The 27,143-nt window shown below is 55.9% G+C and overlaps 2 protein-coding genes and 1 long non-coding RNA gene across 9 annotated transcripts in view; 1 reads left to right on the top strand and 2 right to left on the bottom strand.

Moving 5' to 3' along the window:
* Positions 1 to 1,671: 1,671 nt before the first annotated feature.
* ZBTB47 (zinc finger and BTB domain containing 47) lies at positions 1,672 to 16,477 on the bottom strand. Of its 3 annotated transcripts, none has more exons than XM_077865585.1 (6): positions 16,339 to 16,477; positions 9,267 to 10,835; positions 7,518 to 7,665; positions 5,898 to 6,013; positions 5,324 to 5,468; positions 1,672 to 5,199 (listed from the first exon to the last, which is right to left on the bottom strand). In XM_077865585.1, exons 2-6 carry the CDS (start codon positions 10,752 to 10,754, stop codon positions 4,832 to 4,834), a joined length of 2,265 nt encoding a protein of 754 aa, XP_077721711.1. In that variant the 5' UTR covers positions 10,755 to 10,835; positions 16,339 to 16,477; the 3' UTR covers positions 1,672 to 4,831. The 3 variants fall into 3 exon arrangements, with proteins under 3 accessions (XP_077721711.1, XP_077721709.1, XP_077721710.1); XM_077865583.1 differs by lacking the exon at positions 16,339 to 16,477 and adding an exon at positions 15,206 to 15,412; XM_077865584.1 differs by lacking the exon at positions 16,339 to 16,477 and adding an exon at positions 14,437 to 14,592.
* On the top strand, positions 14,755 to 25,688 carry LOC144294063 (uncharacterized). The gene is made up of 3 exons (XR_013361458.1): positions 14,755 to 15,114; positions 19,361 to 19,598; positions 23,808 to 25,688. It is a non-coding gene; the product is annotated as an uncharacterized LOC144294063 (long non-coding RNA).
* NKTR (natural killer cell triggering receptor) overlaps positions 19,789 to 27,143 on the bottom strand; it is a 52,529-nt gene continuing 45,174 nt past the window's right edge. For 4 of the 5 annotated variants that reach the window (XM_077865578.1, XM_077865581.1, XM_077865580.1 and 1 more), the window contains 4 exons: positions 24,722 to 24,817; positions 23,832 to 23,888; positions 23,193 to 23,297; positions 19,789 to 22,579 (listed from right to left, as the gene is read on the bottom strand). In XM_077865578.1, the coding sequence (XP_077721704.1) occupies positions 22,492 to 22,579; positions 23,193 to 23,297; positions 23,832 to 23,888; positions 24,722 to 24,817 (346 nt within the window). In that variant the 3' untranslated portion in view covers positions 19,789 to 22,491. The remainder of the gene's footprint in view (positions 22,580 to 23,192; positions 23,298 to 23,831; positions 23,889 to 24,721; positions 24,818 to 27,143) is intronic. The other variant, XM_077865579.1, reaches the window with a different exon arrangement.

A 27,143-nucleotide genomic window follows, 5' to 3' on the forward strand; every position in this document is an offset into this window, starting at 1 on the left:
AGAAATATCTGGCTCTTTCAACTATGTCTAAGAAAAAATTTAATTGTAAAAAATAGATATTTCCCCAGGGATTCCACACAAAACAGTGCTGTGTGGCACCGGGCTGTACTCACAGCATGCACTGGTCTTACCCAGCGCCCAGGAGCAGCTGATGTTATGGAAGGGTGGCGCTGTCCAGGAAGAATCCGTTAGGGAACAAGCCCCCAGACTTCACCTTGCCAGGCCGGGAGCTTCCTAGGGGATGCAGTACAAACTCCAGAGGAATGCATGTGCCACAGTCTCTCTCAGGATGCTCGGGTCCCAGAACCAGGACTCGAGATGGGAGAGGGACCTTTTGTGGCCACCCAGGGCCTCTGGACAGCCTTTCCCCATTGGTGAGTGCTACCTGCCTGAAGTAGAAGACATGCTTGCCTTCCCAGCCTCCGTTACAACTGGGGCATAAATATAGGACCCACCCTCCAGGACATGGGTTGTTAATGAGCTGTTTGGTCCCAAAGAGCAAAACCAAGGGAGAATAAGTGCTGCAGAGATGCCGCCACCACCCAGTGGTCTCCTCCTCCCAGCTCAGCGTGACTCGTGCCTAAGCAGCGCTGGAGTATGAAGTTGGGAACGTTATTAGAATGGGGGGTTGGGGACTGAAGGGAGAGGCTGCGCAGAGAGGCATCATGCAAACAGATGGGTAGCAGGACGGCTGGAGAGCAGAAACGCAGAGCAGAACACCAAGAGTCTAGGGGAGCAGCCCAGTCCTTGGGCTCATCAGCAAGCCTCGTTTTCGGGGTGATCTGGGTGAGCCTGTTCCTTTCCGTCCAAGAAGGTGGGCTGTGTGGGAAGGTGCAGGCTCCCAAATTCTGGGACCTGCTGTTTGGACCCCTGCCCTCAGAGGGCGTGCGTGCAAGAAGAGGAAGCCCTAGTCCTGGGACAAGACCAGCTCCCCCACTCCCATCTCCAGCCTCCACTTGTCAGCGTGGCCTCGCAGAGTGCAGCACCTGCACCTCCTCTCTGGCTCATGAAGCCACCCCGCCCTCCTGCTCAGACCCCTCCTCACATATCTTGGGCCAAAGTGCCAAAAACACAGGGGCTTCGTTCACCATGTGGCCCGGAGCCGCGGCTCCATATATTACCTGTGCAATGAATTAATTCATTGGAGGTCCCCATGGAAAGCCGTCTGCTGCCTCCTTGGAGGGCACTAGCTGCCTTCCATGCGAGCTTTTGTCTTCTTGGCGCCCACGTCAGCATCTCTGGTGGCTGCTGGCTCCTTCAAACCGCCCTTTGCCTGCCAAGCGCTGAGCACATGAGTGGGAGTGGCCCCTGCTGCCCTGGGGCTTCCGTGGCTGCACGCCCGGTGCTCGTGGAAAACCATCCTGTCGGGGCCCTGGCCTCCTGTGGGCGCTGCCTCTGGGGATCTCAGCATCAGCACCCCAGGACCTCTCCTCTTTCAATTCCCTTCTGCATCCAGCTCAGGACCAAACATCTCTGCTCCTGCCTCAGTTCCTGCCTCCGCGTGTTCCTCAAGCCCAGCCCGCCCTAAGTGGGAGACGGGGTCTGGAGCGGCTCTGGGGCACAGGGACCCATGCAGCCTGCCGCTGAGCTGCTCGGCTCCCTCGCTCCGGTCCAGGTCTTTCCAGCCAGCAGGCGGGGCAGGTAACATGTAAAGAAGAGGCTGGGCCAAGGGACAGTTGTACGGATTTTATTCCCCTTCACTCATGTCCTCACCCTCCTGCTATCGTCCCCCCCTCATGCACTTGGGGCCCAGACATCAAAGGTCCACACGTCTGGCACAGCCATTCCGCCACCGCTGAGCCCCCAGGGAGGGGAGCTGTGGCAGCACACGCCAAGGTCAGAGGCCAAGGCTCTGGCCCGGCCCGTGGCCCCACCTCATCTCTCTGCTCATCCCCAGCTGGCCCAGGATCAGGGCGCCCGGGGGAGCTGATGAGGGGGCAGGCCCAGGTTTCAGACCCGAGTTCTGGCCAAACAGGCTGAGAAGTTCATCTGGACTGAACCCTGGCCCCCCAGCCCCTCTGCAGTGGGACATGATGATCCTGACCCCAGTTCCCTGCCACCAGCCCTGGGAAGTGGGTGACAGACACCCCAGTCCCCTTCATCCAATATCTAGGTGCTTGTTCATTTGTTTTAGAAACAAAAGGAAATGTAAAAGCTGGTAAAACAAGAACCCCGACCCATACTGGCACTGCTGAGGTTCCATTATTGCTTCAGACCCTTGTGATCTGGCTGGAAAGGAGCTCCTGCCCACACTGGCCCAAGGGGAAGAGAGCATTTAGCACCAGGGACCAGGGCTCCCGCCTCCCAAGGACAGGTGGGACAGGTGGGACAGGTGCCTCCCAGGAGAGGGTTTGGCTGTGCCCACACACAGCTACAATGACCCTTTTGACCAGAGCCCAGCCCACCGTCCAGACCCGTGTGCTCAGAGGAGAGGTGTATTCGAACAGGGAACCCAAGTCCTGGGACAGAGTTTTGATACCCCGCCCCAATACTCATCTCCAGCCTCTGCTTATTAAAGTGTGGCCTCACAGGCACCTGGCCTGGCCAGGGCCGCCCAGGCTCACTCAGTAAGGCTGCAATGGGGCTAGCTGGTGACAAGGCCACTGGTCCCTATGGGAGACCCTGGTGTCAGTGACAGGGGTTGGGGAACCCATGGGGATCCCGACCTACAGCGCACTGGGGGAGATCAACTTTTGGGGGGGCAAATGTGAGCCAGCTCTGAAGAGCTGCCAGGCACTGGGACCAGAGGCTAGAAGTAGCAAGGAAGAGGAGGAAAGAGAGTGGGGGGGGGGACCCTGAGGACGTCATGGAAGCCCAGAGATCAAGGGGAGAGGGGGAGAGGGAGCTACGGTAAAGCAGGAGCCTGGAAGCCTCAGCATCGGAGTCGGGGAGCTGCAGAACTGCGGCCAGGCCAGACAGGGAGCCTTCCCCTCTGAGTGAAGGGCCCACCTTCTCTCTCCAGAGGACGGCAGGACCGTTCTGAGGGTACGTCTGTAGGCTTTGGCTCACCGCCCTAGCCCTACAATGCTGTAGCCCCAAACACAACTAGGCCAGGGCACCGCCCCCTCTGTGCCCAGAGAACAGTCAGGGCTGTGTAGCTTGGATTATAAATCCTCAAATCACTTGGGCTTCTCGGACCTGCCCACATCTGTACAGAATAAAGTGCTTCGTTTATTGATGATTAAAATGTCCCCAGCCCCCAGCCAGCGCCATGGGCCTCACAAGGAGGTCAGAGGGGTTCCAACCCCCTCAGCCCTTGAGCTGAGGGGGCCCAGTCCCCCACCGTCCCCCCCTGCCCCCTGCTGCTGTCCCCTCCCTTGGGCTTAGGCCTCTTCCCACTCCAGCCATGCTTGGGAAGGTGGTGGTGTGGGGGTAGTCATGGGGGTTTAAGGTGCAGAGTATAACAAACAAAACTGTATAAACACAAAAGGAAAGAGCTTAACTAGGAAACACGTAGCTTATGGAACCTTCCTCCCCTTTTTAAAGGCAGGAAATAAAGACGTTAAATGACAACAAAAAAGGGGTGTCCTATTAGTGCCAGCCTCATGGGGGCAAGCGTGGGGCACAAGCTGGGGCTCCCCCAGAATCCCCCCCTACCCTGGGGGCCTGAATGTGTGGGCTCCTCACTGACAGTGCTACAGGTACCCAGCCACAGTGTAGAGGCCCAGGAAGGACTGGGGTGCTGGACACCAGCCTGGAGTGGGTTGTGGCCAGGCCCAGGAAGAGGAGGAGGCCTCTGCCTTCTGAGCAGGGATGGGTACAGACACACACACATCTCCTCTGGTGCGGAGAGACGACCAGGGCAGCTGGTGAGGACCCGGGGGCTCTGTGAACAGCAGCCCCGCCCCCTGCCCCACTGATAGCACCTTAAACCTTCAAACAGCGCCTCCTTCTCAGGACCTGCCCTTGGGGTTCTCCCATTTGCAGGGACTCTTGGACTGCAGCCCTTGGGATCTGGTGCTGCGGGAGCCAGCCCGTCTGCCCACCCAGGGCCTAGCTCCCAGCCCCCTGAGGCCCAGTGGCTTCTGGGGATGTCCTCTCCTGGACTTGGGGACCTCGGTGCAGCCTGGTACAGCTCAGGGATCCCCGTGCTTGCTGACAGGGTGGTGGGTGGGTGAGCAAATGCCTGGGGTCCAGCCCCTGTCTCCCCCACCGCACACGGTGCAAAGCTGGGTCTGCAGCCTTCACACTTCACCCTACTCCCTCCACCACATGCTCATGGGAGTCCACACTCAAGCCCCTGCCCCGGTGTCCACAGCCCTCAGATCCACGGCTTCTTCCCGGGAGGCTGGCACCCCAACTTTCCCCCAAGCCCTCCGGGATGAGGAGGCAAGTTGGGGGGGCACGGGGGAGGCAGAGATGAGCCACTGAAACTGACCGAAGCCTGCCTGGCCAACCCCCTAGGGCTCAGGCCTCAGCAGAGTGACCGGTCCCACCTGCTCCCCAGCGCCTCCCTTCCTGCTGTACCTGCTGCCTCCAGTACCCGCCTCACCTGGAGGGGGTGCTGCAAATAGTTTCCTCTCTTTTCTTTTTCCTTCGCTTCCAAAAAAAATAATAATAAAATAAAATAAAATAAAGGCTTCAAGGAGTCACTGCAAAGGGGGGCACTTGGGAGTGAGGTGTCCTCCACCTGCACTGGGCCACCAGCCCGCACACCCACAGGGTCAGGGGGCTCAGGCGGCCCGCGTCCAGCCGCGTCCAGAGGTGGCGGCCGCGGGGCCCGGCCGGTGTCCGCCGTCCCACGGGAAGGAGGGGAGGGCAGGAGGGGGTCCCCCCGAGGCGGCCCCGGGCTCCGGGCCACCCACCCCACCTGGCACGCGCAGGTGGGCAGTCAGTTGTTGGCGCTCATCCTGCCGCCCGAAGCGGCAGTGGTGGAGAAGAGGGGCGGGGGGGGCGGCAGGTGGGGCGCGGGCGGCAGGGTCTGGGGCAGCCCCGGGAGCAGGGGCAGGGCGTGCGCTGCGGCGGGCTGGGCGGGGGGCAGGCCCGGGCCCGAAGAAGGGGGGCCGTCGGCGGCCAGCGGGTGGCTGACGCGGAAGCACTTCTCCTTGTGCGCCTTGAGCATGTTGGAGAAGCGGAAGCGCTGGCCGCACACGTCGCAGGGGTAGGGCTTCTCGCCGGTGTGCGTGCGCCGGTGCCGCTTCATGTTGGGTCGGCTGGTGAAGCTCTTGCCGCAGATCTCGCAGATGTACGGCTTCTCGCCTAGGCGCCGGCAAAGCGGGGAGTCACCGAGGGGTGGGCGCCCCAGCTGTGCAGGCGCCCCGTTCCCGGCCCGGCAGTCCAGAAGGCAGCGGGGCGGGGCCGAGGGGGGCCCCGGGGGGCGTACCTGTGTGCGTCTTCATGTGCTCGTCGAAGTACTGCTTCATGTTGAAGTCCTTGCCGCACCACTGGCACATGAACTGCTTGTGGCCGATGTGGATGCTCATGTGCGACCGCAGCTGGTACTTGTACTGGAAGCGCTCGTTGCAGTTCTGGGGGTGGGGCGGAGGTGAGGCAGGGCGGGCGGGGTGCGGGGAGGACACCCTGGGGCCGGGCCTGGGGGGCCGCTGGCAGGCAGGGCCCAGGAGAGGGTGAAGTCCGGGAGTGGGAAGAAGCCACAGAATGGAGTCCTCAGGCCTAGCGCCGAGGGCCCCCCCAAATCCTTCCTCCTTGTCGGGAGGCCCTCCTCATCCGCGCCCGCAGCCGTCTCTGCTCTGCCTGAGGTTCCTCTGTCCACCTCCCCAGAAGGCCCGTCCCAGGCGTGGTTTCGGCCCAAGGAGCCCGCTCACCCTCAGTGTGCCGGGCGGGTGGGGCGGTGGGCAGACTCCACTGCCCCCAGCTCCCTGGCTTTTAAGCAGCTGCTGCAACTGATCCCTGCCCATCCGGGGTGGCCCCTGGGGCAGGGGCAGAAAGGGACTCACCTCGCATCTGAAGGGTTTCTCCCCAGAGTGCTGCAGCGAGTGCACTTTGAGAGACATGCTTCGTTTGAAGGACTTCCCACAGGTCTCACAGGTGAAGGGCATGTCCTTGGTGTGGGCTGCAGGGCAGGCCGTTTTGTCTCAGGGTAACCCCCATGGCTCCTCTCGGGGGTCCCTGCCTGGCTGCCTCCCATACGGGGCCTCCTGGGATGCCCCCCTATTCCAGGGTCTGCCTCAGGGCCTCAGGCTGGGACCTGGGGCTGACTTGCAGGCCAAGCCCCTTCTCTCTGGGCTAGGTCTGTCCATCTGCTCTCAAGTCTGGTCAGACTAGCATGGAGGCCCTCGTGTTCTTCAGCCTCTGGCAAAGGCTGCCTCACTCCCAAAGCTTCCGGGAGAGAGCAAAGGACCTCAAGCAGGATTGACTTCAGCTCAAACCCTGGCCCCACCGCTGACTCCCTGCACAGCCTCTGCGTGCCCCAGTGCACCCTTCTACAGAGAGGCTAGGAGTAGTCTTAGGTCTCAAAGGTGGGCTTTTCACGGGATGACACTGAACAGTCCAGAGGGAGTTAACTGTGCTCCCCTCAAAACCACGGACAGGTGAGGACTAACAAACTCTTCAAGGAAGATCTGGGAGGAAGCAACTGGAGCCAGAGAGGTGATCCCCTTACAGCTCGGAGCTGGGGAACCCAAGCCCAGGAAGACCACTAGTCCTGGGCTACTCAACATGCTCCCAGCTGGGACCTCCATCCAGGGGTCCCTGCTCCCAGGTGGCTGCAGCAAGGGGGTTAGGCCTGGCCAGGAGCCACACCTCCCTTTCTTTGCCTCCCTTGGGGCCCTTGAGCCCCAAGCAGGCAAAGAAAGGAGGGCCACCTGAACCCCAGGCTCCCTGTCAGGCTCTCCGAGAGGGGAGGGACAGCCATGCCCAAGGCAGAGGAGTAGCCCAGCATACATTTGCGGGGCCTTCCTCATTACCGTGTTTGATTCAGAGAAGCCTGAAGCCCTGTAAAGGCTGGAAGGTGAGGGCAGCCCCGGTGGCGCAGCGGTTTAGCGCCGCCTGCAGCCCAGGGCGTGATCCTGGAGACCCTAGATGGAGTCCCACATCGGGCTCTCTGGATGGAGCCTGCTTCTCCCTCTGCCTGTGTCTCTGCCCCTCATTCTCTCTCTGTGTCTCTATGAATAAATAAGTAAAATCTTTAAAGGAAAAAGGCTGGAAGGTGAGAAAAATTTAGATGCACAGCTGTCCTTAAACTGAGACAGGGCCTGTGTCAGCCCACATGGCACTTTGCGTAATGGAGGAAAAGGTACACCTTTCCCTGGTGGCCACAACCCCATACTGAGATGCACAGTCTGGTTAGCAGTGTGCCAGCTGGATTCTGGTCCCCATCTGCCATCTTGTCCAGGAGCCCTCGTGCAATGTGCAACTTGTCCAACTGTACACAGTAGCCCCGACCTCTGAGTCTATCCAGGTCACACCTGCCACTACAACCAGCCTCCCCAGGCTTCCCAATTGAGAGGGGCCTTCTCACACCTTCCCAATACCCTGGGATGGAAGTCCTTCCCAGCACAAGCAACAGCTGGCCCAGCTCTGACCTCAGGCCCCATCCTCTCCCGGCCCAGACTCACCAACCATGTGCTTGCGCACATGGGCCATGGTGTAGAACTTCTTCTCACAGATCTCACATGAGAACTTCTTCTCAGCATAGCCATGCACGATCTTGTTGTGCTCATGGAGGGACCAGAGCTTCTTAAAAGCTTTGCCGCATGTCACACACTGCAGGGTGAGAGGATGACAGGTCCCGGGTCCTGAGTCCGGACCATATGACCTGGAACAATCTGCCCCCTCTCTGGACCTCAGTTTCTCCACCTGAATTGTGCTGGAGGAAGAGCCCTCAATGTCCAGTGACCTGCCAAATCTGACGTTCTGGGAGTTGGGAAACGTTCTGGGTAACTCCCTGGAAACATGCCCACCTACCCAGGGCTGCAGCCTGGGCCCCCCCCCCCATCCTTGACCTTAGCTTGGGTCAGGGGACACCTATACCAGGAAGCCCCTACTACTCTGTGCTCATCTCAACAAGGTACCTGTCTATAGAGGGGAGACACATAACTGGCTGAAGGGCCATGACATGTGAGGAGGCCACACACGCTGTACGTGGAGAAGCCCTCCTAAGATAACAGGCCCACCAGAGTGGGGCACCATCTCTGCTGCCTCCCCCCTACTGGGACCCAAGGAGAGAGGTGCCAAAGGGCCAGCTTTGGGGATGGCGGGAACTGCAGGAGGTCTCGTGTCCCGTGAGGAAATGGAAGGTGGTGGGAACCCTGGGGGCTGCGCTCCCCTCCTGCTCTTGTCCTACTGATTCCTGAAGGACACACTTCTAGAGGGCTGGAGTAGGTCAGGGCATGAGCAGAAATGGGTCAGGGTGTCCAGGTCAGAAGAAGCACACGCATCTTTCTCCCTCAGGAGGAAGATTCAGGTGTGTGCAGGTGGAGAGGCAAAGGGCAACCCAGCGGGCAGGCAAGTGGGAACAGGTGCAGGAGGGTGGGGCAGGAGACCAGGTAACCCCCAGGTAACACTTTCTCCACAGGGCACAGGAATTAGCAATTAGCTCAGGCAATTAGTACCCGCCTACCTGCTGCTCCTACAACTTCCTCCCGGCCAGAAGAGATACAAAGCAGCCTGGCGGGCCCTGTGCTACCCAAACCCTGAGAGGCCAGGCTGGCACACACTCCGGCTGACCCAAGGCCTGGCAGGCAGCCCAGCTCCCCTGCTTGGCCTCGGCGGCCCCTGCTCTTCCCAAATTTCTCATCCAATCCCTCTTCCCAGGCTCAGGCCAGCTGGCATCTCCAAAGAGCTGACAGCAGGGGCTTCCTCCTGCTTGGCCACCCCTTGCTCTATCCAGACTTTGTAGCAAAGTGGAAATGGCGCCCCCTCTGGGCAAACCCTACCTTACCTCGTCTGTGCTTTTGTGTAGTGCACGATCCGTGAAACTATACATGATGGCCCCGCTGGCTTTCAGCAGCTCTAGGATTTCCTAAAAAAACACGGGCTCCCCCCTCCTCAGAACTGGCTACCCACCAGCCACCAGTACACAGACAACTCCCTCTTCTCATCCTCTCCTTGGCCCCTCTGGCCAAGGGTACTGTTTGTTCCTGTCCGATCTGTAAGTGTCTCCATGTGCCAAAGCCGAGGTCTACCTGCCTCCTGCAGGAAGCCCTCCCTGACTTATCCCCTGGGCTCTCATCACCCTGGGCCCGGGTTGGCCCCAAGGGCCCAGGTAAGCCTGGCCTCCCTAGCCTGTGTGGGTGATGCAGGCGCAAGACACTGGGTGCGTGGCCTGGGCGGCCTACCCCAAGGAGCCCCTGAGGCCCACCCACCTGGATGTTGCGCTCGCAGTCTGTCTGCCGGTGCAGCAGCAGCTCGCTCTCCAGCAGGAAGCGCTTGCCGCACTGGTCACAGATCTGCATGCGGCTGTGGGTCACGTTCATGTGCTTCTCCAGGTACCAGCGGTTGTTGAAGACACGAGGGCACTTCTGGCACGGGTGGTGCTGCTTCTCTTCCAGCTTCACCTTGGCCCCCAGCCCGTCAGCGGCCTGTGGCCCCGCGCGGGCTGGCGCAGAGGCTCCTCCCGGAGCCGGCTTGGGCCTCTTCCCGCCCCGAGGCCTGGCCTCCTCGGGCTCAGGGGGGCCTCGGCGTCTGGCGTTCTCTCGAGACCGCGTGGCCATACGACTGTGGGCAGGGGGCTCTGCCCTGCCGCCCCGCCGCCCCACCGGCCCCTGCCTGCTCGCTGCCTCCCCCTCCTCGTCCTCCTCCTCCTCCTCCGAGCTCTCTTGATCCTGCTCACTGTGCCCTTCCTCTTCCTCCTCCTCTTCCTCCTGCTCGCTGTGTGCTTCCTCCTCCTCGTCTTCCTCCTCTCCCTGACTGCCACCCTCCTCCTCCTCTTCCTCCTCCTCCTCCTCCCCTCCACTGCCACCACCCTCCTCCTCCTCCTCCTCCTCTTCCTCCTCGTCCTCCTCTTCTTCCTCCTCCTCGTCCTCCGAGTGTCTCTGCAGCCCGTCTTCCCGGCCCAGCACCATGGTGGCCGGGCCCGTGGTGGTGCCCGGCTTCCCCTCGGGCCCCGTGGACACGTGCAGAGTCTGGTTGTTGAGGTTCACCTCCACGATGATCTGGGACTGCTCCCGGTGGCTGTAGGTACCAGCGCCCCCTAGCTCCTCCTCCAGCCCCTCCCCACCCTCCAGCTTGCACAGGCTGCCCGCCGGCCCGCCGGCCTCCTCCACGCCACCCTCCTTCTCCTCCTTGAAGAAGGGCTGAGCCGGCCCGATGGCAGCAGGCACTGTGCCACCCGCGGTCCCTGCCCCGTCCTCGACACGCACAGAGTAGGGGTCAGGGCCCTCCCGGGCATAGATCTTAGGCAGGCCTGGGGCGTCCGCCTCCTGCTTGATGTCGCAGTAGTAGGGTGGTGCGGCCGGGGTGCAGCCGGTGGCCGGCTGGGCCAGGGCCACAGCGCTGGGGCCCGGGGGGCCTAGGGAGCGGGCGTCCAGCAGCTCCTGGCAGGACGCGGCGATGTCAGCCATCTGCAGCAGCGAGGCGGCACTGAGCACCTCGTGGACGTTGGCCGCGTTGACCAGCAGCTTGGAGGTGTAGATGAAGTTGAGGATCTGCTGCAGGCCGCCGGGTGCCAGCGCCTCCAGGGACAGCTCCACGCGCTGCAGCTGCTTGTTCTGGGTGAAGAGCGAGTGGAAGAACTGGCTGTAGGCGGCCAGCACGCCCTTGTGTGCAGGGAAGACGCTGCGCTGGGGCACCAGCACCAGGTCCACGTCGCAGAGGTCAGGCTGGAAGAGGCGCTGCTCGTTCAGGCGGCCCATCAAGCAGGCGAAGTGCAGCGCCACGTCCTCCACCAGCGAGAACTCGGCCGCCGGTGAGTCTGTCGTCTTCTCAACCAGCAACTGCGGGGCAGAGGGCACAGGTCAGGTCAAGGCCAGTGACCTGGGCAGTGCCCACCCTCCGGGAGGCAGCCTGCCCATCACTCCTGGCTCCACGTTCTATAAAGGAGCCGAAGCTCCGGCAAGGACGCAGGGGAACCAGGACTCCAGCCCGAGCCAGCCGCCCCTTAGAGCTCAGACTCCAATCGCGACCGTCGGCTCCTGGGTGAGTCGGCTAACCTTCCTGGGCCTGCAGCTCTTCCCCGTGAAACAGGTCATCCTGCGCAAGGAAGGGGGAGAAAGGAAAGAGGAAGGAACGGGGACTAGGGTCACCGACATCCAGGAGTGCCTGGGACCTACGGGTTTCCTGGGATGTGGGGCTTTCTGTGCTAAAACCAGGGCCAATCCAGGCAAACTGGGGCGAGGTGGTCGGTCCCCCCAGACCCGAGCATTCCTTCAGCACGTCCTATGCTCCACGGGTTCTCTGCCTCATACTCCCTCGCACATACAAATGAAGCCACCCTGCCCAACCTCAGGTCCCTCAAGCATGAAAGTCAGGCTCACCAGCTTCTGCTTGGCCTCTGGCTGCTACTGTACCCCTAGGGGTAGTACTTAGGAAACCCCTCACCTCACCAGCAGTGGGGGCCTCAAGGCCTGGGCCCAAGGCTTTGCAGGGGTAGAAATTCTTGTGAAGAAATCTAGGCCCAGGCCTTGGTCCCACTGCCCTGCTGGAAGAGGCTGATGGGATCTAGCCTGCCCCTTCCTACTGGGCCAGGCTGCTGCTCACGGCCTCAGGCCTGGCTGCCGGCAATTCCCCCTCATACGGGGGTTCTGTGGGGGTAGAAGGACAGAGCTGAGTTTCCCATCTACCATGCTTAGAGACGGGAGGCCCCCAAAGCCTGCCCTAGACCCTCTTCTCTCGAAGGCCCTCAGACCCCAGGACAGGTATGGTCCAGGCCCACAGGCTCTGAGATGGCCCCATCTTGGAAGCCACACTACCTGGGGCCTTTGGAGCCTCAGAGAGGCCCTCAAAGTCTGGTGGGTCAGATTATCAGGCCCTTGAGCCACATCCAGAACCCGTGATTTGTCGAGAAATAAGGGCTGGCTTAATCATGACTGGCTTCTCCATAGCAGCTTTCCCAAAAGGTGAACCCCACAGGGGGGCAGGCTGCCCACTGCCTTGCCCGGGCCACAGGTGTTCACTTAATATCTACCGACCACCTGCCCGCCTGGACCAATCCCACAGGTCCCAGCCTCTGGCCATCCTCAGGCTCTGTCTAGCTGGGTCAGAGCCTCCTATATTTGAGAGGTACCTAGCCCCACTGCCACAATGCCATCAGCTCTCTCCCCCAAGCACCTCCCTGCAAGCCATGGGATGAAACCCCAGTCCCTTCCATCCATAGCCAACCCAACTGTCCGTGCTAGTCCTTCCATTGGTGGGGGAGCAGTGGGTGGGCACAGACTGGGCTGGGGGGTGTTATCTATGTTCACCTTCTCAGTTGCCTCAAGGAGAATCGGCCCTGGGCCTCTGGACGAACCTGGAGGAGCCACAGGGGCAACCTGCTTTCGGATCAGCCCTGCCCCGCACCCCCACCCCTGCGTACCCACCCTATGCTCTCTCAGCTCACAGTCTGGCCAGCCTCCTGACCATGGACACCATCTTCCTTGAGTTCTCCCACACTGCCTTCCCCGCAGCCAAGAAGCCACCCATCTTCCCCTCTGTCTCAGGGCTGCTGGCCTGTCCAGGCCTGGCCAATCTAACAAGGATATGGTGCCAAGTCCCTCCCATCTCCCTCCTCTGACTCATTCTGATTCATCTTCTGGGACCAAACTCTATTGCCCAGATGGGGAAACCGAGGCTCAGAATGGGTTCTGTGAGCAAAAGCAGAGCCCCTGGCCTTCCAGCTCTGCTAAGGCCACCCTTTCCCTGCTGGACTGGACTAGACACCACGCCATAGGGATGGATTTCTTGGCTTTCAGTTACTTACAAAGCAGGAAGAGGCATCTGGGGAACCTCTGACTCAGGGGACCGGCTGGGCTCCCTGGGACCCCACCACTACCTCAAGCAACCTGCAACCTCCTCCCCTGAGCTACTGTCACCTGTGGGTCAGGGAGGGCTCAGGATGCAACTTAGGTTGTGACAGGCAGGGCCTCTAAGGGCCACTGGGGGGCCAGACAGTGGCAGAAATGGCTTTAGATAAGGGCTTCTTAAAGCCAAGCCCGTTGAGGGGAGCTCATCCTGGGTCCCAGGGCCCCAGTACCCTCCAGTGCCTACCTGGCTTTGGAAAGAAAGGGGAGTGCCTGACCTTCCTGTGTGCAGATCTGGTCCCTCTGGCCTCAGCAGGGAAGGAGGGATAGGGGTTAGCCTGGAAGATACTGGTGCCCCCAAAGGCTCCATTCCCAGGGCAGTAAGCCCCAAGCCAGCACCACCCTGCCCCCTGGAGGGGCCTCAGACTCTCAGACTCTCAGGCACCCTGGCGGGGCTTCCTTGACGGGGCACAGCCCTGCTGCCAGAGTCCATACTCCAGCGGGGCTCAGCCACCCCCTCCCCCTACCTGGCACCTCCCATGCAAAACCCACCAGCTGTGCCTGCCTGCCTCCCTGCCCAGCCAGATGTGCCAGGTCCTGGAAGTGCACATATCCCGCCCTATGGGCCCGGCCAGCTGCAGCCACACACCCCACCCTCAAGTCCAAGCCAGGTCAGCCTGTCTAAGATGCACCATCAGGCCAGTGGTCAGGCACCCTGTTGGCGGGAGCCTCAAGCCCTCAAACTCTACCTGCCAGCGACACTGCGGGGTGGGGCTTGGGGGAGTGGGAGGTCAGGTGCCAGGGACACCTGCTGAGATTGCTCACCAGGGCCAGAGCCTTCTGCATCCCAGGGGCACCCTGTCTCCGTGCCATGAAGCCACGGGCTCCCTAGACTGCCAGGTACCTCCCTGGAGGCCCTGGGCTGAAACCTGGGCACGATCTGCACCACCCCCCAAACACCCACGCCAATCCTCACTGCCGGGCAGCCGGGGGTGGGGCCCACCGGAGCAAGGGGGAGCAAGGGGGCACAGGTTCATGACTTCCAGGCTCCTCCTCTTGGAGAGGGGGTGTCTGTGCCAGCCTCTTCTGCGCTCATGGCCCCATTCCTTTCCCAGGACACAGGCCCAGAGAGGGCAGAGGACTGGCCCAAGGTCACACAGTAGTTTGGACCGGAGCTGCGGGCGTCCCGCCCCAACACACCCCGCTTGGCCCCGTCGCCCCAAATCCCCAGGCAGGGCGGCTCCGGCGCCCACGTGGCCCAAGGCCCAGGCGGGAATCCGACCTCCCCCTCCCCCCCATCACCCAGCCCGAGGGCGGCGCCGTCCCAGGCTCGGAGAGGCGCCCCCCTCCGCGGGTGCCTAGCAGGACTCCAGCCTCCCGCGCCCGGGCCCCCACCCCAGGAATTTAACCCCCTCCCCGCCGAGGGCCGCGCCACAGCGCCGCGTTCCCGGCCGCGGGGACCCGCGAGAAGGGGCCGGGGAGCCCCGGCAGGGAGGAGGTCCTCCAGCTCCTCCGCCCCGAGCCGGCGGGCCGCGCGCTCGGAGGGCACACGGGCAGGTGGGCGGATAAGCGGCGGGACAGGCAGGGCCTTGCGTACCATGGTGCCGTGGCGCTGGGGGCTCACAGGGCCCCGCGGGATCGCGCTGCCCCCGGCGGCCGGGCCGGGGCCGCTCCATGAAGCGCCGCGCTGGGGGCCGCCCCCGCGCAGGGCCCCGCGACCATGGCCCCCGGGGGCGCGGCCGGGCGGGCGGAGGCGCAGGGCCGCGGCGAGTCCAGCCGCCGAGCAGCTGCGGCCCCAGAGCCTCGGGCGCGGCGGGCGGGGGGCGCGGGGCGCCGATTGGAGCCCGCGCGTCAGCTGGGGCCGCCGTCTGGACGCTTAAAGGGCCAGGCCGCCCTGCGCGCCGGCGGGGGGCGCGGACACGCGTGGTGTGCGCGGCCCCTGCGCAGCCTGCTCGGCCGCGGGCCGCGGGGCCCCCCGGCCGGGCGCCCCTGCTCCCATCCCAGCGGTGGGCCCGGCCCCTCTGGCCTGCGCGGAGCCCCGGTGTGCGGGGAAGTCCGTCCCACAGTCTAATCGCGGTGCCTTCCAGCTGCGCCACAGAGGCGGGGTCGGAGTAGGAGGCGGCCCGAGGTCGGAGCTGGGCGCGCCCACTCCCCCACCGGCGGCGGAAAGGCCTCCACCTGCTCCCCTGAGCCAGCCCACGCCGAGACCGAACCCTCGTACCCCAGCCTCGCTCAGCGCCCCCCACCCTCTGGCCCGGGCTGCTCTGACCTGAGGGTGAGTCTGGGACCTCCGGCTGGCGCCCCCTCCGCGCCCCGCCCCATGCCCGACAGCCCGGGGCTCCCCGTGCCGCTGGACCCATCCCTACCTGGTGGCCTCCTCCGGCTGCCCACGCCCACACGGGGCAGGAGATGCGGGACCGGACCACGGCCGCAGTGACCAGGCCTTTAAGGTGGCCGGCCCGGGACCCTGGCAGGGAATAGGCAAGATGAAAGGAGGGGGGGCCAGAGGCCCAGGCCCCGCTGTGCCCCTGAGCCGTGTGACCTGACCACTGCTGAGTAGCCTCCCGGCTCAGACTCTGCTGGGGAGATGCAGCCAGGCCTGCGGAATGCTGCTCTGGCATGGACACCAGTGGGGGCAGGGGGCTCGCTGTGCTGGCAGGAGGCTGCAAAGGAGCGCTGCCAGGCTGAGCAGGCAGGCAGCAGGGTGGGGACCACGGGGCGCTGGCCTGGCAGGGCCCAGGTGGGGGCTGGACCACTGTGGAGAGGGGGCCTCTGTGGGCCTCTCGTGCGGCCCATGCCATCATTCAGATGCCCCTCTGGGCCCCCACCCCACCCCAGGCTGGCTGCTGCCCCACTTTTGGTCACCCTGATAGGGCCCTTATCTTGGCAGCACCCGTGGCCCTCCACACACACGTGCCCTGTGCTTACACAGCAGCCCCTGCCCAGCTGGAGCAGTAGCCCCCGGGTATGCAATCTTCCTCATGAGTGGGCAGGGACTCTGCAGCCTGCTCAGAGTGACTTGGTTCTGGGCGTCAGGGGGAGGAAATGGAGCAGAGGTGAAGATCCCAGGCAGGCAGCACCATAAAATCTGATGGACTGTCCTGTAAGATGGCAAGGGCCTCCTGAGCCAGAGGCCAGGGAGAAGACATCTCAGGGGCAAAGAAGATGGGGGTGACCAGAAGAATGCCAAGGGGAAGGGGAGGGATACACATAGCTAGATGGCGCGTGGGGTAGATAGACAGACCCTGGTAGATAAAGGCATGGGAGGAGAGGTGGGGGCACAGCCGGGGACGTGCCCCCGGAGGCGGCTGCTGCAGACATCCTACACTTCTGTGGCCCTGGTAAGTGCGCAGACAGCTGGTTCAGCTCCCAGAGGCCTCAGGCTGGGGCCAGGCCAGAGTGGCCAGCATGCCTGACCAGCTGGTCACCTCAGGGCTGCTTTCTGTCCCTTCCTCCCTTCCAGCCCACTTCATCGGACCCAGGGGGTCCTGGCACTGACCTGGGAAGTGGCAAGGGAAGGATCGTTGGATGAGGACAGTGAGGCCCAGAGCAGGACAAATCATGCAGCCAGGCACCAGTGTCAGGAGCTGGGGAGAGGGGAAGTTGGGAGACAGTGGCCTTCCCGGCGGGCTAGGAGGAGCCTGGCAGAGAGGACTGCACGGGACACTCCTGGGCCCGCTTCCAGCTAAGGCTTGGCGAGGGGGTGTGGCCAGCGTTAAGTAACCAAGGTAGGGCTGCTGGCCTCCTCGGGATTGGCCTTGGCTGCTGCAGTCAAACCAAGGAGGGGCTGGGGTTAGATGGGAAGAGAGGGAATACTGGGGTCTATAGTCCATCTACTAGGGGAGCCCCAGGGCAGAGCCGGCTCTGGGAGAGGCCACTGGCACTTGGGTACATGAGCCCAGTATGGTGGGCTCAGACGGGGCCGCCCAGAGCTGAAGCCTGGAAGTGAACATTAACTAGAGCAGAGGGAGAGCAGAGGGGTATGCCCGGCGGAGAGAACGGCCCCTGCAAAGGCCAGGAGAGGAGACAGGGCAGCATCTGCAGGGAACTAGAGGCGGTTTGATGCGGTAAAGCCCAGGTTCTTGTCGGCGGGAATGGCCTGACAGGGATGGCAAAATGGCTCTTGCCTTTGGAGAGGGCCCTGCCCTGGGAGCTTCACTTCAGGCTCGGTCAAGGCAGGCTTTCTGGAGGGGTGGGGTAGGACTGGGTTATCAGGGAGGAGAATCCCAGGCCCCAGGAGTAATAATCCAGGAGTTTGTGGAGATAGGTGCAGAGCTGGGTGATCCTTGGGACAGTTGGGGCTGGGTGCTGGCAAGGTCAGCAAAGCCATGCCCCCGCCTTGAGGGGCCAGCTCGAGGGTGTTCTCGCTTCCTTAAGCATCTAGCCCCGTTCTCTCCCATGGCAAGGAGGAGAAAGAGACCCAAACTGTGCTAGGGCAGTTCCCAGGCTTGCTTGGGGACTCCGGACTACCCCACCCCCCGCCCCACTGAACCTGGGAAGAACAAACAGCCCAGCAGTGGACGGGGGCATGGGGGTGGGGGTGCCTTCATGTGCAGGGCTCGGCCTCCCTAGGGGGGCACGAGGCCATGTAGCTGCTGCAGCTGAGACAGGACAGCAGTGGGCTGTGCCAGAGAACAGAGGGACAACACGGCATCAAGCCCATGGGATGACAGGGCAGCTCCAGCTGCCCACTAGGGGCTGACCAGGGCCCTGCAGGGTCACGAGCATAGAGCTCTGGGTGTGGAGCTGGGGGTGTTGCTCCTGTGTTCTGCCCCCATCGAGCACCACACTAATAGGCTGCAGCTGCTGGAGGGTGGGGCCTAATTCAAACCAGCAGGTTGCCCAGTTCCCTCCTGCTGTGTAAACGTCACAACCTTGGCATTCGATGCCTCACCAGCAGCTTCCAGGGTCCTCTCCCACCCTTTTGGTTCAAGGGACCCTGGGCTTCTCCACATGAAACCTATGGGCTCCTACCCTCCTCCTGCAGGCAACCCCAGGGGCCGGCATCCCTGGACCTTGATGTATGCTCAGTTCTAAGTATTTAATTCTCACTGCTTTGAAGAGGCAGGCCTTGGTCTCCCAGATTTTCAGATGAGGAGCTGAATTACAAAGGTCAAGCAATTTATCTAGTTATCCAACTAGGAATTGGCAGAGTAGAACTTGAACCCAGGCAGTGTGGCTCTGGCTCAAATCCCTTGGGACTGCCATAGAATAATTGCTCACAGAGGTCCTTTGCTCAAAATAAAATCAAGTGAAGCCAGAGGCATTGAGGTTAGTGGGGTCCTGCTCAGCCGTTCTCTGAGAATCTGGCCTGCTGGTAGAGATGTTGGTTGCAGGAGGACCTGAGTGACCTGAGGCTGGGAAGCGCCAGCCCGAGCCTCCATCCATCAGCCCTCTGGGAGGGCACCACCGATTTCCACAACTGCCAGTTGTGCACACCCCCTCTTTTCAGGGCTCGTGAGCCAAGCAACAGGCAGTCCAAGTCCTCTTAGTACACGTGAGCAGTCAGAGGCTCGGGGTCACTCCTTTGTTACCGATTTCCTCGGCCCTCTAGCCTGGTCGAGGGGACCCAAACAGTCCTCAGGCTGGCTGTGGAGCTGTGAACAGAGGTCCCAGGGTCTCCAGGAGGCAGAAATATTTGGCCTCAAGCTCGGCACAGCCCCTCTGGGGCCTTGTGATCCACAGGGAGGAGGAGAAAGGGGCAAGGGAGCACTGCCTCTACCCTCTACCAAAACCTTTAAATGGACGGTTAAAGCCTCCTGCTTTGTCATGGTGGTGCGCTCCCCCTCTTCTTCCAGGGCCCCCCAACCTATTCGTGATCGGATTTGAGGCTGCCTACCACCCCTAGAGCATCCAAGGACTTCTTCCTGCCCAGAACGACTCCTCTCAGCTTGCTTCCCAGCTCATTCTATCCCAAGTTCCTCATGGGACTTCTTTCTAGAAACTGAGTCCAGGCTCTTTCAGCCTGAGGTGGGGCTTCCAGGCCTCACCTGGCCAACTAATTTGCATCACTAGCAGGGCAAGGTTCTCCCTACACTGATCACAGCTTCCTCTCCCTTCCCAACAGTGATGCCTAGCCAGTGTCCATGGTCACTTGCGATAGGGATACTTTTCTTGAATTCTCTTACCCTTTACTTAATGCCCAGCTAATTCAGAACAGTCAAGACTGAAGCTCTCAACGCACTTCCCTCCAGTACTGCCCTGCTGATCTAAGTGATCACTATCAGTGAACAAAATGCCGGAACTCACTAAAAAGGAACCTCACTTGGGGATTTTCCTACAGCAAAAGACTGAAATTTTCTTTAAATCTTACCTCATCCAGATTTGACTTTTGTCAGCGATTCTGACTTGAGGGTCTACTGTTAATTCTGAAAACTGAATCTCTGCAAGTCTGTGAGAGATTATGTTGTATTCACTAAAAACATACAAATTCCTCTGAGTTCTGAGGAGAAAAAAGTTAATTGTACTTGCCCTGCAAATTCTCATGTGGACACTAAAAATATCATGAATGTTTTCTCTAGGAGCGAGTGCTATGTGCCCAGCGAACCACTGTTAGGGAGGATGTGCGGAGGCTGTACGTGGTTTCACAGGTAAACGTGCTGTCCCTCGGCAGCAACTCCCAAATAAGATGGGACATATTCCTTCCTTAGCAAAGAGGTCTGTATGCAAGTCACCTCAGCTGAATGACAACAACAAAGTCTGGAGGAAATCCGAAGTTTGCAGAGGAAGAAAGATCAAGCATCATCAATGCTTCTCTGGGTAGGTGAACATTTCCATCACGGCCTGAAGTTCTCTCCGGCTCCACCTCATGCCCCACCACTGATACTAAGGGACAAGATGAAAATGAGCTGCAGAGATGAAGTTTCTTTACTGGCTGGGTCAGCAAAGAGACTCAACACTTCAGAAAGATCTGAAGTCTGGATGAGTAAAGAAAGGAAACAGGCACAGCTTTAGACTAAGTATATATTTTAATTTCTATGAGGTCCCCCTTTCAAGTTTTAGGAACATTTAAATGAAGTGTATACAAATTAGACACTGCCAATATGTACAAAAGTATTTTCTACAGTTTTTGAACAATACCAGCTATATGTTTCATTTGCAGTAAACAAGACGTTACAAAAACAGTCCAATAATACATTTTCTATTAAGAAGCACAATACACAACATAATTAAATTTTATTAAAAAATAACTTAAAATACAGAACAATCCCCTCTAAGCAGAAAAGCTATTTCTGTAGTTCATTCAGTAAACACACAGTTGAATGCTGCGGCTGGAAACAATCAACTCTTCCAAGGGCCCACCTTTTGGGGATGAAACTCCACTGCAATGGGCAGTTAATGTCTGGGGTCCGCAGGGTCCTAGAACGGCCCACGCCACCCCCCACCCATCCTAGGACCCTGCATCTATGCAGTCACTCCTGTGATTATGCTATGTTCTATGGCAGAGCTGACCTGAAAATAGGGAGACTTGATCAGCAGGCTTAATCTAATTATACAAACCTTGAAACAGTGGAGGAGGGCAGAGGGATGGAAGCATAAGATGGGCCACTGAGGGTTTGAAGACAGAGGGGAACACACAAGAGGGAAAGCAAGCAGCCTTCAGGAGCTGAGGGAGAAGCCTCTGGCTGAGTTAGGGAACTGAACGAACCTGGAAGCAGATCCTTCCCCAGAACCTCCATAGAGGAATGCTGCTCTGCTAACCCGGGATTTCAGCCTGGTGAGACCCTGAGCAGAGAGTCCAGCCACACTGTGCCAGACTCCCAAGCTACAGAACTGTGAGCTAAGAAATGGGTGTTGTTAAGCTGCTAAGTATGGGGTAATTTGTTACATAGCAATAGAAAATGAATACATTGTCCAAAGGTAACTTTTCCTAACCTAATTAGATTTGGCAGTTTCTGGTTTGGGTTCTGAATGCCTTTTTTTTTTCCCCACGGAGTATTACAGGCAACTTTTGAAAACCCTTCACATGAATAACACATTGTTCTGTATTCACTAGGAAGTACGTTTGTTTGACTTGGGTCTTGTTTTTCAATGTACTCTCGTCTATCAGTCTGGCAAACAGCTGACAATTTAACCCTGTTTATGAACTTTTTATGGGTGATGATTTTATTAATATATCCATGGTCACCCCTTCACCCCTCAAGGGTTGTCAGATCCCTCCAACTGAGGGCTCTTTCCCACTTCCCAAGTACCCCAAGCAAGCAAGGCCTCAGTAGGATGGTGCAAAGTTCCATATCAAACATCCAATATGAATTTCTTCTGCATAACTGGCTTATAAACTGGCACTAAGGTGATTAAGTACACTTGGGGGAAAAACTCAAAGATTTAAAAAAAAAAAAAAATCACACCAGTTTCTACAGGTCAAATCATTTTTGGAGGAACCACCCAAAACCGAACATGTATTTGTGCAGTACTGTATGGCGCCCCCTTCCCCTGTCATCCTGTACTCACTCTGTCATGCAAGGGTTCACTGAGTCAGAGTGGGTCACAGAAGAAAGAGGAGAAACATGCTGGTGCTTAGAACAGTTTAACTGCTATTGTGGTAGATCTCTCTTACTTGAAAGACTCAAAGGCCCTCCAAAATGTCTCCAGGATGGTGGCAGTGAGGCTTTTGGTAGTACTTTGAAGTCAACTCTTCAATCTGCTCTCCTAGAGGCACACATGCCAGTTATGTGCAGCAGCCCTGAGGGGCCGCACAACTCCCTGTGCCAATCCTGCCTGCTCCAGTGGGTCCCAGGCCACACCTGAACTTGAGAGTAAGCTCTCCAATTCTGAAAGTGAATATAGTTCAGAAGGAACCATGCCTGGTGCCAGCGAATTAAAAAAAATAAAAATAAAAAATCATTTCTCTCTCCTATGAGATTCTAATGTAAAGTATACTTAAAGAGATACCAAAAGGTACCGAGCACCAAAACATGAACTGGAATAGAATTGTTTTTTATAATCTAAACTTCTGATAGTATTTATTAAAAAGCACATAAAATATTAGGGCCTTAGAGACAGTGCAGGTATTATAGTTAAGGCTGATTTACTCTTCTTAACCTCACCAGCCAGCCTGGAGTAAGACAGATGGGGGGCTGTATGATGACCACTTTCCTGATCCTCTGAGATAAGCAAGAAGGAATGAATGAATGAAGAACTCCAGAGCCACTGCCTTATCCTCCTGGCTACCATTAGTATCAATTCTGGGTGGTTTGTTTTAAGAGCACAAATGTATAAGACGGTGTAACTGGTCTATAAATATTTGGCCACCTTTAACAGTTCTTCACAGTTCTGTGCTTGGCAGCATATATGCTAAAACCTGAAAAACGGGCAAAAAGAATCTGTATTCTAAGGAATACATGAGATGGAAAGAGACAACCTAAAGTAATATTGCAAATTATACTTAAATTTCATGATTTCTTGATTCAAGAAAATGAAATTCATTTCCATAGTTGACTACTGTAAAATGTGGCATAAAAATATTTTTGGGAGACATATCTGTATTTTAAATTCTGTGCACATGTAAATGAACAATAACAAGAAATGTCTATTTTTCAAACTTATCTGTAATATTGAAATAGAACAACAGACTGCCATTAAGTTTCTTAAACTTTTAAGTTACCAGATATTTACAAATAATATATAATTTGTATCAAAAAAGGGGACATTTTCAACTATATGTGCTGCTTTCACTGGGGCTCCGGTGATGAGAGTAACTTCGGTCACTTTCACTGTCGGAGCCATAAGATCTACAACTCCTGTAACAAAAGAAATATACAGACACCTTTTAACTTCAACCCTTTGAATTCTTCTTAAAGCTTCTTTTTTGATATGAGTGGCTTGAAAGCAATACTGATGTGGCATAGCACAGTGGGTAGATGAATGGGGTCCTGACTGTGGCAACAGTGTAGACTTTTCAAAGATGTTTTAAATGACAGATGGTAGTAATATCAAGGTTAAGATAAAGAAACATCGCATCTTGGGAAATTACTTGAAATCCACTCATGCAAATGAGCAGAGTAATTTTCCATGTTACCCAAAATGAACATCAATATTTAATTAGACTGAAGAAGGAATATAAAAAAAGGCACATAACGAGTTTCTTTAAAAACATAGAAATCAAAATGGGGACCCCACGAGGGGTGAAGGTGGGGCAGGTATGGATAGGACCACTGGGACAGTGCATCAAGAGGACCTGGCAACCATTCAGTTATTCTGAATTCAGTTATGTCACCATTCAGTTATTCTGAAAAGGTTACAGGGAGCCAGTCACTTTGCTAGATCCTAGGGACATACACACAGTGGACAAAGTCACCTCCCACACCAGTGCGCACAGCACACCCTGTAGTCATCTAAAGGAGGGAGACTCACCTGGATCGCCTGTTATAACTTCTGCCTCGGTGGTAACTGTCACTCCTCTGGCTCCTACTTCGACTCCGACTCCTGCTATAGTAGCTATCGTAAGTGTAGGACCTGCTTTAACAGCAACAACACAATATTCAATTTTCCCATTCAAATATTCACATGCTTCCACTTCTGTTTATGATCTGATCAGTGTTCTCTGAGAACATGGGCATTATTACATGACACTGTGAAGGACACATTTGCACAGCAAGTACTGGAAACATTTAACATTTAACAAGTGACCCAGGGAGACTTACCATGTTAAACAGAAAAATGTTAATTTCTTTTCTGCATTGAAAAATGTTACAAAGTTAACACTGACTTAGTTTGACTGAATCTGGTGGATCTTTTTAGGCAATTATATTCAATAAATACTTGCCATCAGGTATCAATTTTCACTTTTGACACTATAGAGTACAATGAGCCAACAGATAAAAGCTGGTCAAAAAAAAACCTCATGTAGATAGGATATGATTTTATGAGAGACAAATACATGTGTTTAAATTTTTCAATAGAATACAACACTTTCTGAAAGGGAATGAAGGGTTTATAAAACAAGGCCTTTCAAATCTTCCCTCACAGGTGGCTCCCCATCCCTGTTCATACCTGGACCGACTGTGGGGATCATACGAGCTGCTCCTGGATCTGCTCCTGCTGGATGTCCTAATATGAATCACATGAGGGACTATCATCTTGTAGGTCAGGATAGGCCATATCAAAAATCTAGACATTTCTTAACCATCAAGGAAAAAACACCATGAAATCCAGTAGCTGTATCTACTTCATTTATCAAAAGAACACTGGATTTTTTTAAAAAAAGCATGTTGGATTTCATTAGAAAGATTACCTGAGAGGCGAAAGAGGGTTTGATGAAGCTGGGAGAACATGGGTCCCACATGCTCCACCCTGTGGCCTCTTATTAACAAATCAATCCTCTTATCCCAGTCCTAAACCCAAGCCAAGAGGTGACTGCAGATGTGAACTGAGGTCAAAGAAGATATACTGGAGGGAGGGGGAGATGGTGGGCAGAGCTTTTTTTTTAAAAAAGATTTTTTATTTATTTATTCATGAGAGACAGAGAGAGAGGCAGAGACACAGGCAGAGGGAGAAGCAGGCTGCATGCAGGAAGCCCGATGTGGGACTCGATCCCGGGATTCCAGGATCACGCCCTAGGCCAAAGGTAGGCCTAAACTGCTAAGCCACCTGGGGATCCCTGGGAAGGGCCTCTTAAAGATTTCTACTGCTTCTTTCCTCACTCTGAGAAAAGCCAGTGAGAATCTGACAGTTCCTAGAAAGAAACAACTAGACAAGACAATAGGCCTGTCTGGTATTCAGTGATGGTAGGATTCTTTTCATTGGCTCCCACCACTCTGCCTGTGCAGCCCTTGAAAAGCAGACAAAATAAATAAATAAAATAAAAAATAAAAATAAATAAAAGAAAAAAGAAAAGCAGACAGGATGCAGACCACATGGTAGGGTCGGTTCCCCACACTCACCTATGACTTTTGTAACTGCGGTAGGAACTGCTCCGGCTTCTTGTGCGGCCTCTGCTGTACCATCCTCTGCTCCGACTTCTAGAATAGCTTCTTGATCTACAATGAAGAGTGAAAAAATATATTAACTCACCATGCTGTTCAAACAATTACTAGTAGGATAGGAAGGGGAGAATACAACCAAAGGAAAGGCCATTCACAAACTCTTCATACTAGGTTTGACAATGACAGCTTATGAGGGTTTAAACTGAATGGAATGGAATGTGGGCAGCCCAGGTGGCTCAGTAGTTTAGCGCCGCCTTCAGCCCAGGACGTGATCCTGGAGACCTGGGATCAAGTCCCACATCGGGCTCCCTGTGTGGGGCCTGCTTCTCCCTCTACTTTGTGTCTCTGCCTCTCTCTGTGTCTCTCATGAATAAGTAAAATCTTTAAAAAATAAACAAACTGAATGGAATGCAATAAACCAGAAAAGGCTGGTAAAGGTATGTTCACTGGAGCTTTATCTGGAAGACCAGAAGAAGAAACAATCTCCATTAATGATAGAATTGGGGGGGCCCACAAATATACAGTAAAATATTCTCAAGTAGGAAAATGAATGAAGTACATCAACACAGACGTCGCCTGGACATAATGCTGAGTGAAAAATGCACAGACAGAACGCGTATGTAGGTATGTACGTAAGTATGTAGGTATATATCTGTAAAGATTTTGTTTGAAGACATGCAAAAACATTGTATACAGATAGAAGTATCTGTGCCAAATCTAAAGAACAACAACAAAACTACAACAAAAGTTTAGAATAATGTTTAATTCTAGGAGAGAAGAAAGTAGGGTGGCACTGGGTAGGGATATATCAGGTATGTCAAAGCTCTATTTTTTAAAAACTAGATGACATAATGTGAAATATTATTTATACCTAATCATTTAAAAAATCTACTTAGTATTTAATAAAACAAGTAGTGCAATTCCACCCCTTGGCATTCCCTCGGCTCCCCACTCTTCTTCAACCTTCTACCTGTCATGACAGAACAAGACCCCTGTGTCTAGGCTACTTATGTAACATCTTCATAGGTTTTATTTTATTCACTACATTGTACTCATGTTTTAGAAGACATGCTCTGCTTCTAGTTTATCTACAAGAGAAAGAATTATGTTATGTTCTAATAAGACTCTAGTCGTTTACTCAACAAATAATTACAGAGCAGATTCTGTGAGGTAACTGAAAGATAAGTAGGAAATGGTCCCAGACTTGAGTTCAGTCTAGTAGCAGAGTCACAGCCAGGTGAGTAACCAAAAGAGGGAGTAAAGGTTAACTGTCTAGTCTACTACCCATCAGCTGCATAACTTAAAGCAAATTCCTTAGGCTTTCTAACCCTGTCTTTATTTATAAAATGAAATGCGACCCACCCCAAAGGCAGCGGCAGGAAGCTAAATGAGGGTGGCCAGCATCACCAACAGCACAGAACTGTCAAAGCACGAATGGCAGGCAGATGTTAAGCAGACAGGAATAGCTCAATAGCTGCCTGCGTCTAGGAACATGAACCTAGAAAGAAAAGGCCAGGATTCAGCAGCTCTTTGGGCCTGCTGGGAGTCAGGGCAAGAGGAGGAAGAAGGGCCCACAACACAGGCATTGAATGGTCTGAGAGGGTCGAGGAGAGCTAGCAGCAGGTTCCAGAAAGATGGAAAGGATGGCAAACATGCCCTGGCACTCATGCGAAGTACCTGAAAATAGCCCTTTTAGGAAGAAGCGGGGGAGGGAAGCACAGAAGACAGACTGCAAGCAACTAAAGAGTAAATGGGAGACAGCTGTTACAGATGGCAAGCATTGGTTCCTATTTTTAAAGAAATTCCGGTGAGAAAGGGAAGACAAATAGCTAAAAAGGGGGGAGAAAAACCCCAAAGATTCTTACTATATTTTAGGGTCAAGTGACGAAAAACAAATACACATTCGAGATATGAGCAATTAAGATAGTGAGGTGTAAACCATGAAATATTTACAAGGAAAAGAAAAAAGGAATACAAATTACTTACTAGCTTCATATCATCAACCTAATTTCTTTAGTTTGTAAAAATTCTCATTCTCTGCACTGTCCAACCTATGCTGATGACAAAAGTTAGACGCAGCTTGAACCAAAATAAATAAATCTAAAGACGATCATTTTTACCACAGCCTCCCTGCTAACCCTCAAAATAAAGATCAACTAGATGCAGGTGTTAGGCAAGTAACTTTGCCTCTCACCTCCCACTAGTGTAAAATGGAGGGTTGGATTAATGATCTTTAAATCCTACATAATTCTGTAAATTCAGGATTCCCTTCGAAGGCATCTTTGAGAGGCGGGAGAGCAGCGTCACACCGACAAGGAGAGAAACTTGCCACCTATCATGGCAACTCCTTTCTGTTACCAGAGAGCTTTAAGTGACAAAT

This window comes from Canis aureus, chromosome 22 (assembly GCF_053574225.1).
Source record: "Canis aureus isolate CA01 chromosome 22, VMU_Caureus_v.1.0, whole genome shotgun sequence".
Classification (NCBI taxonomy): Eukaryota; Metazoa; Chordata; class Mammalia; order Carnivora; family Canidae; genus Canis; species Canis aureus.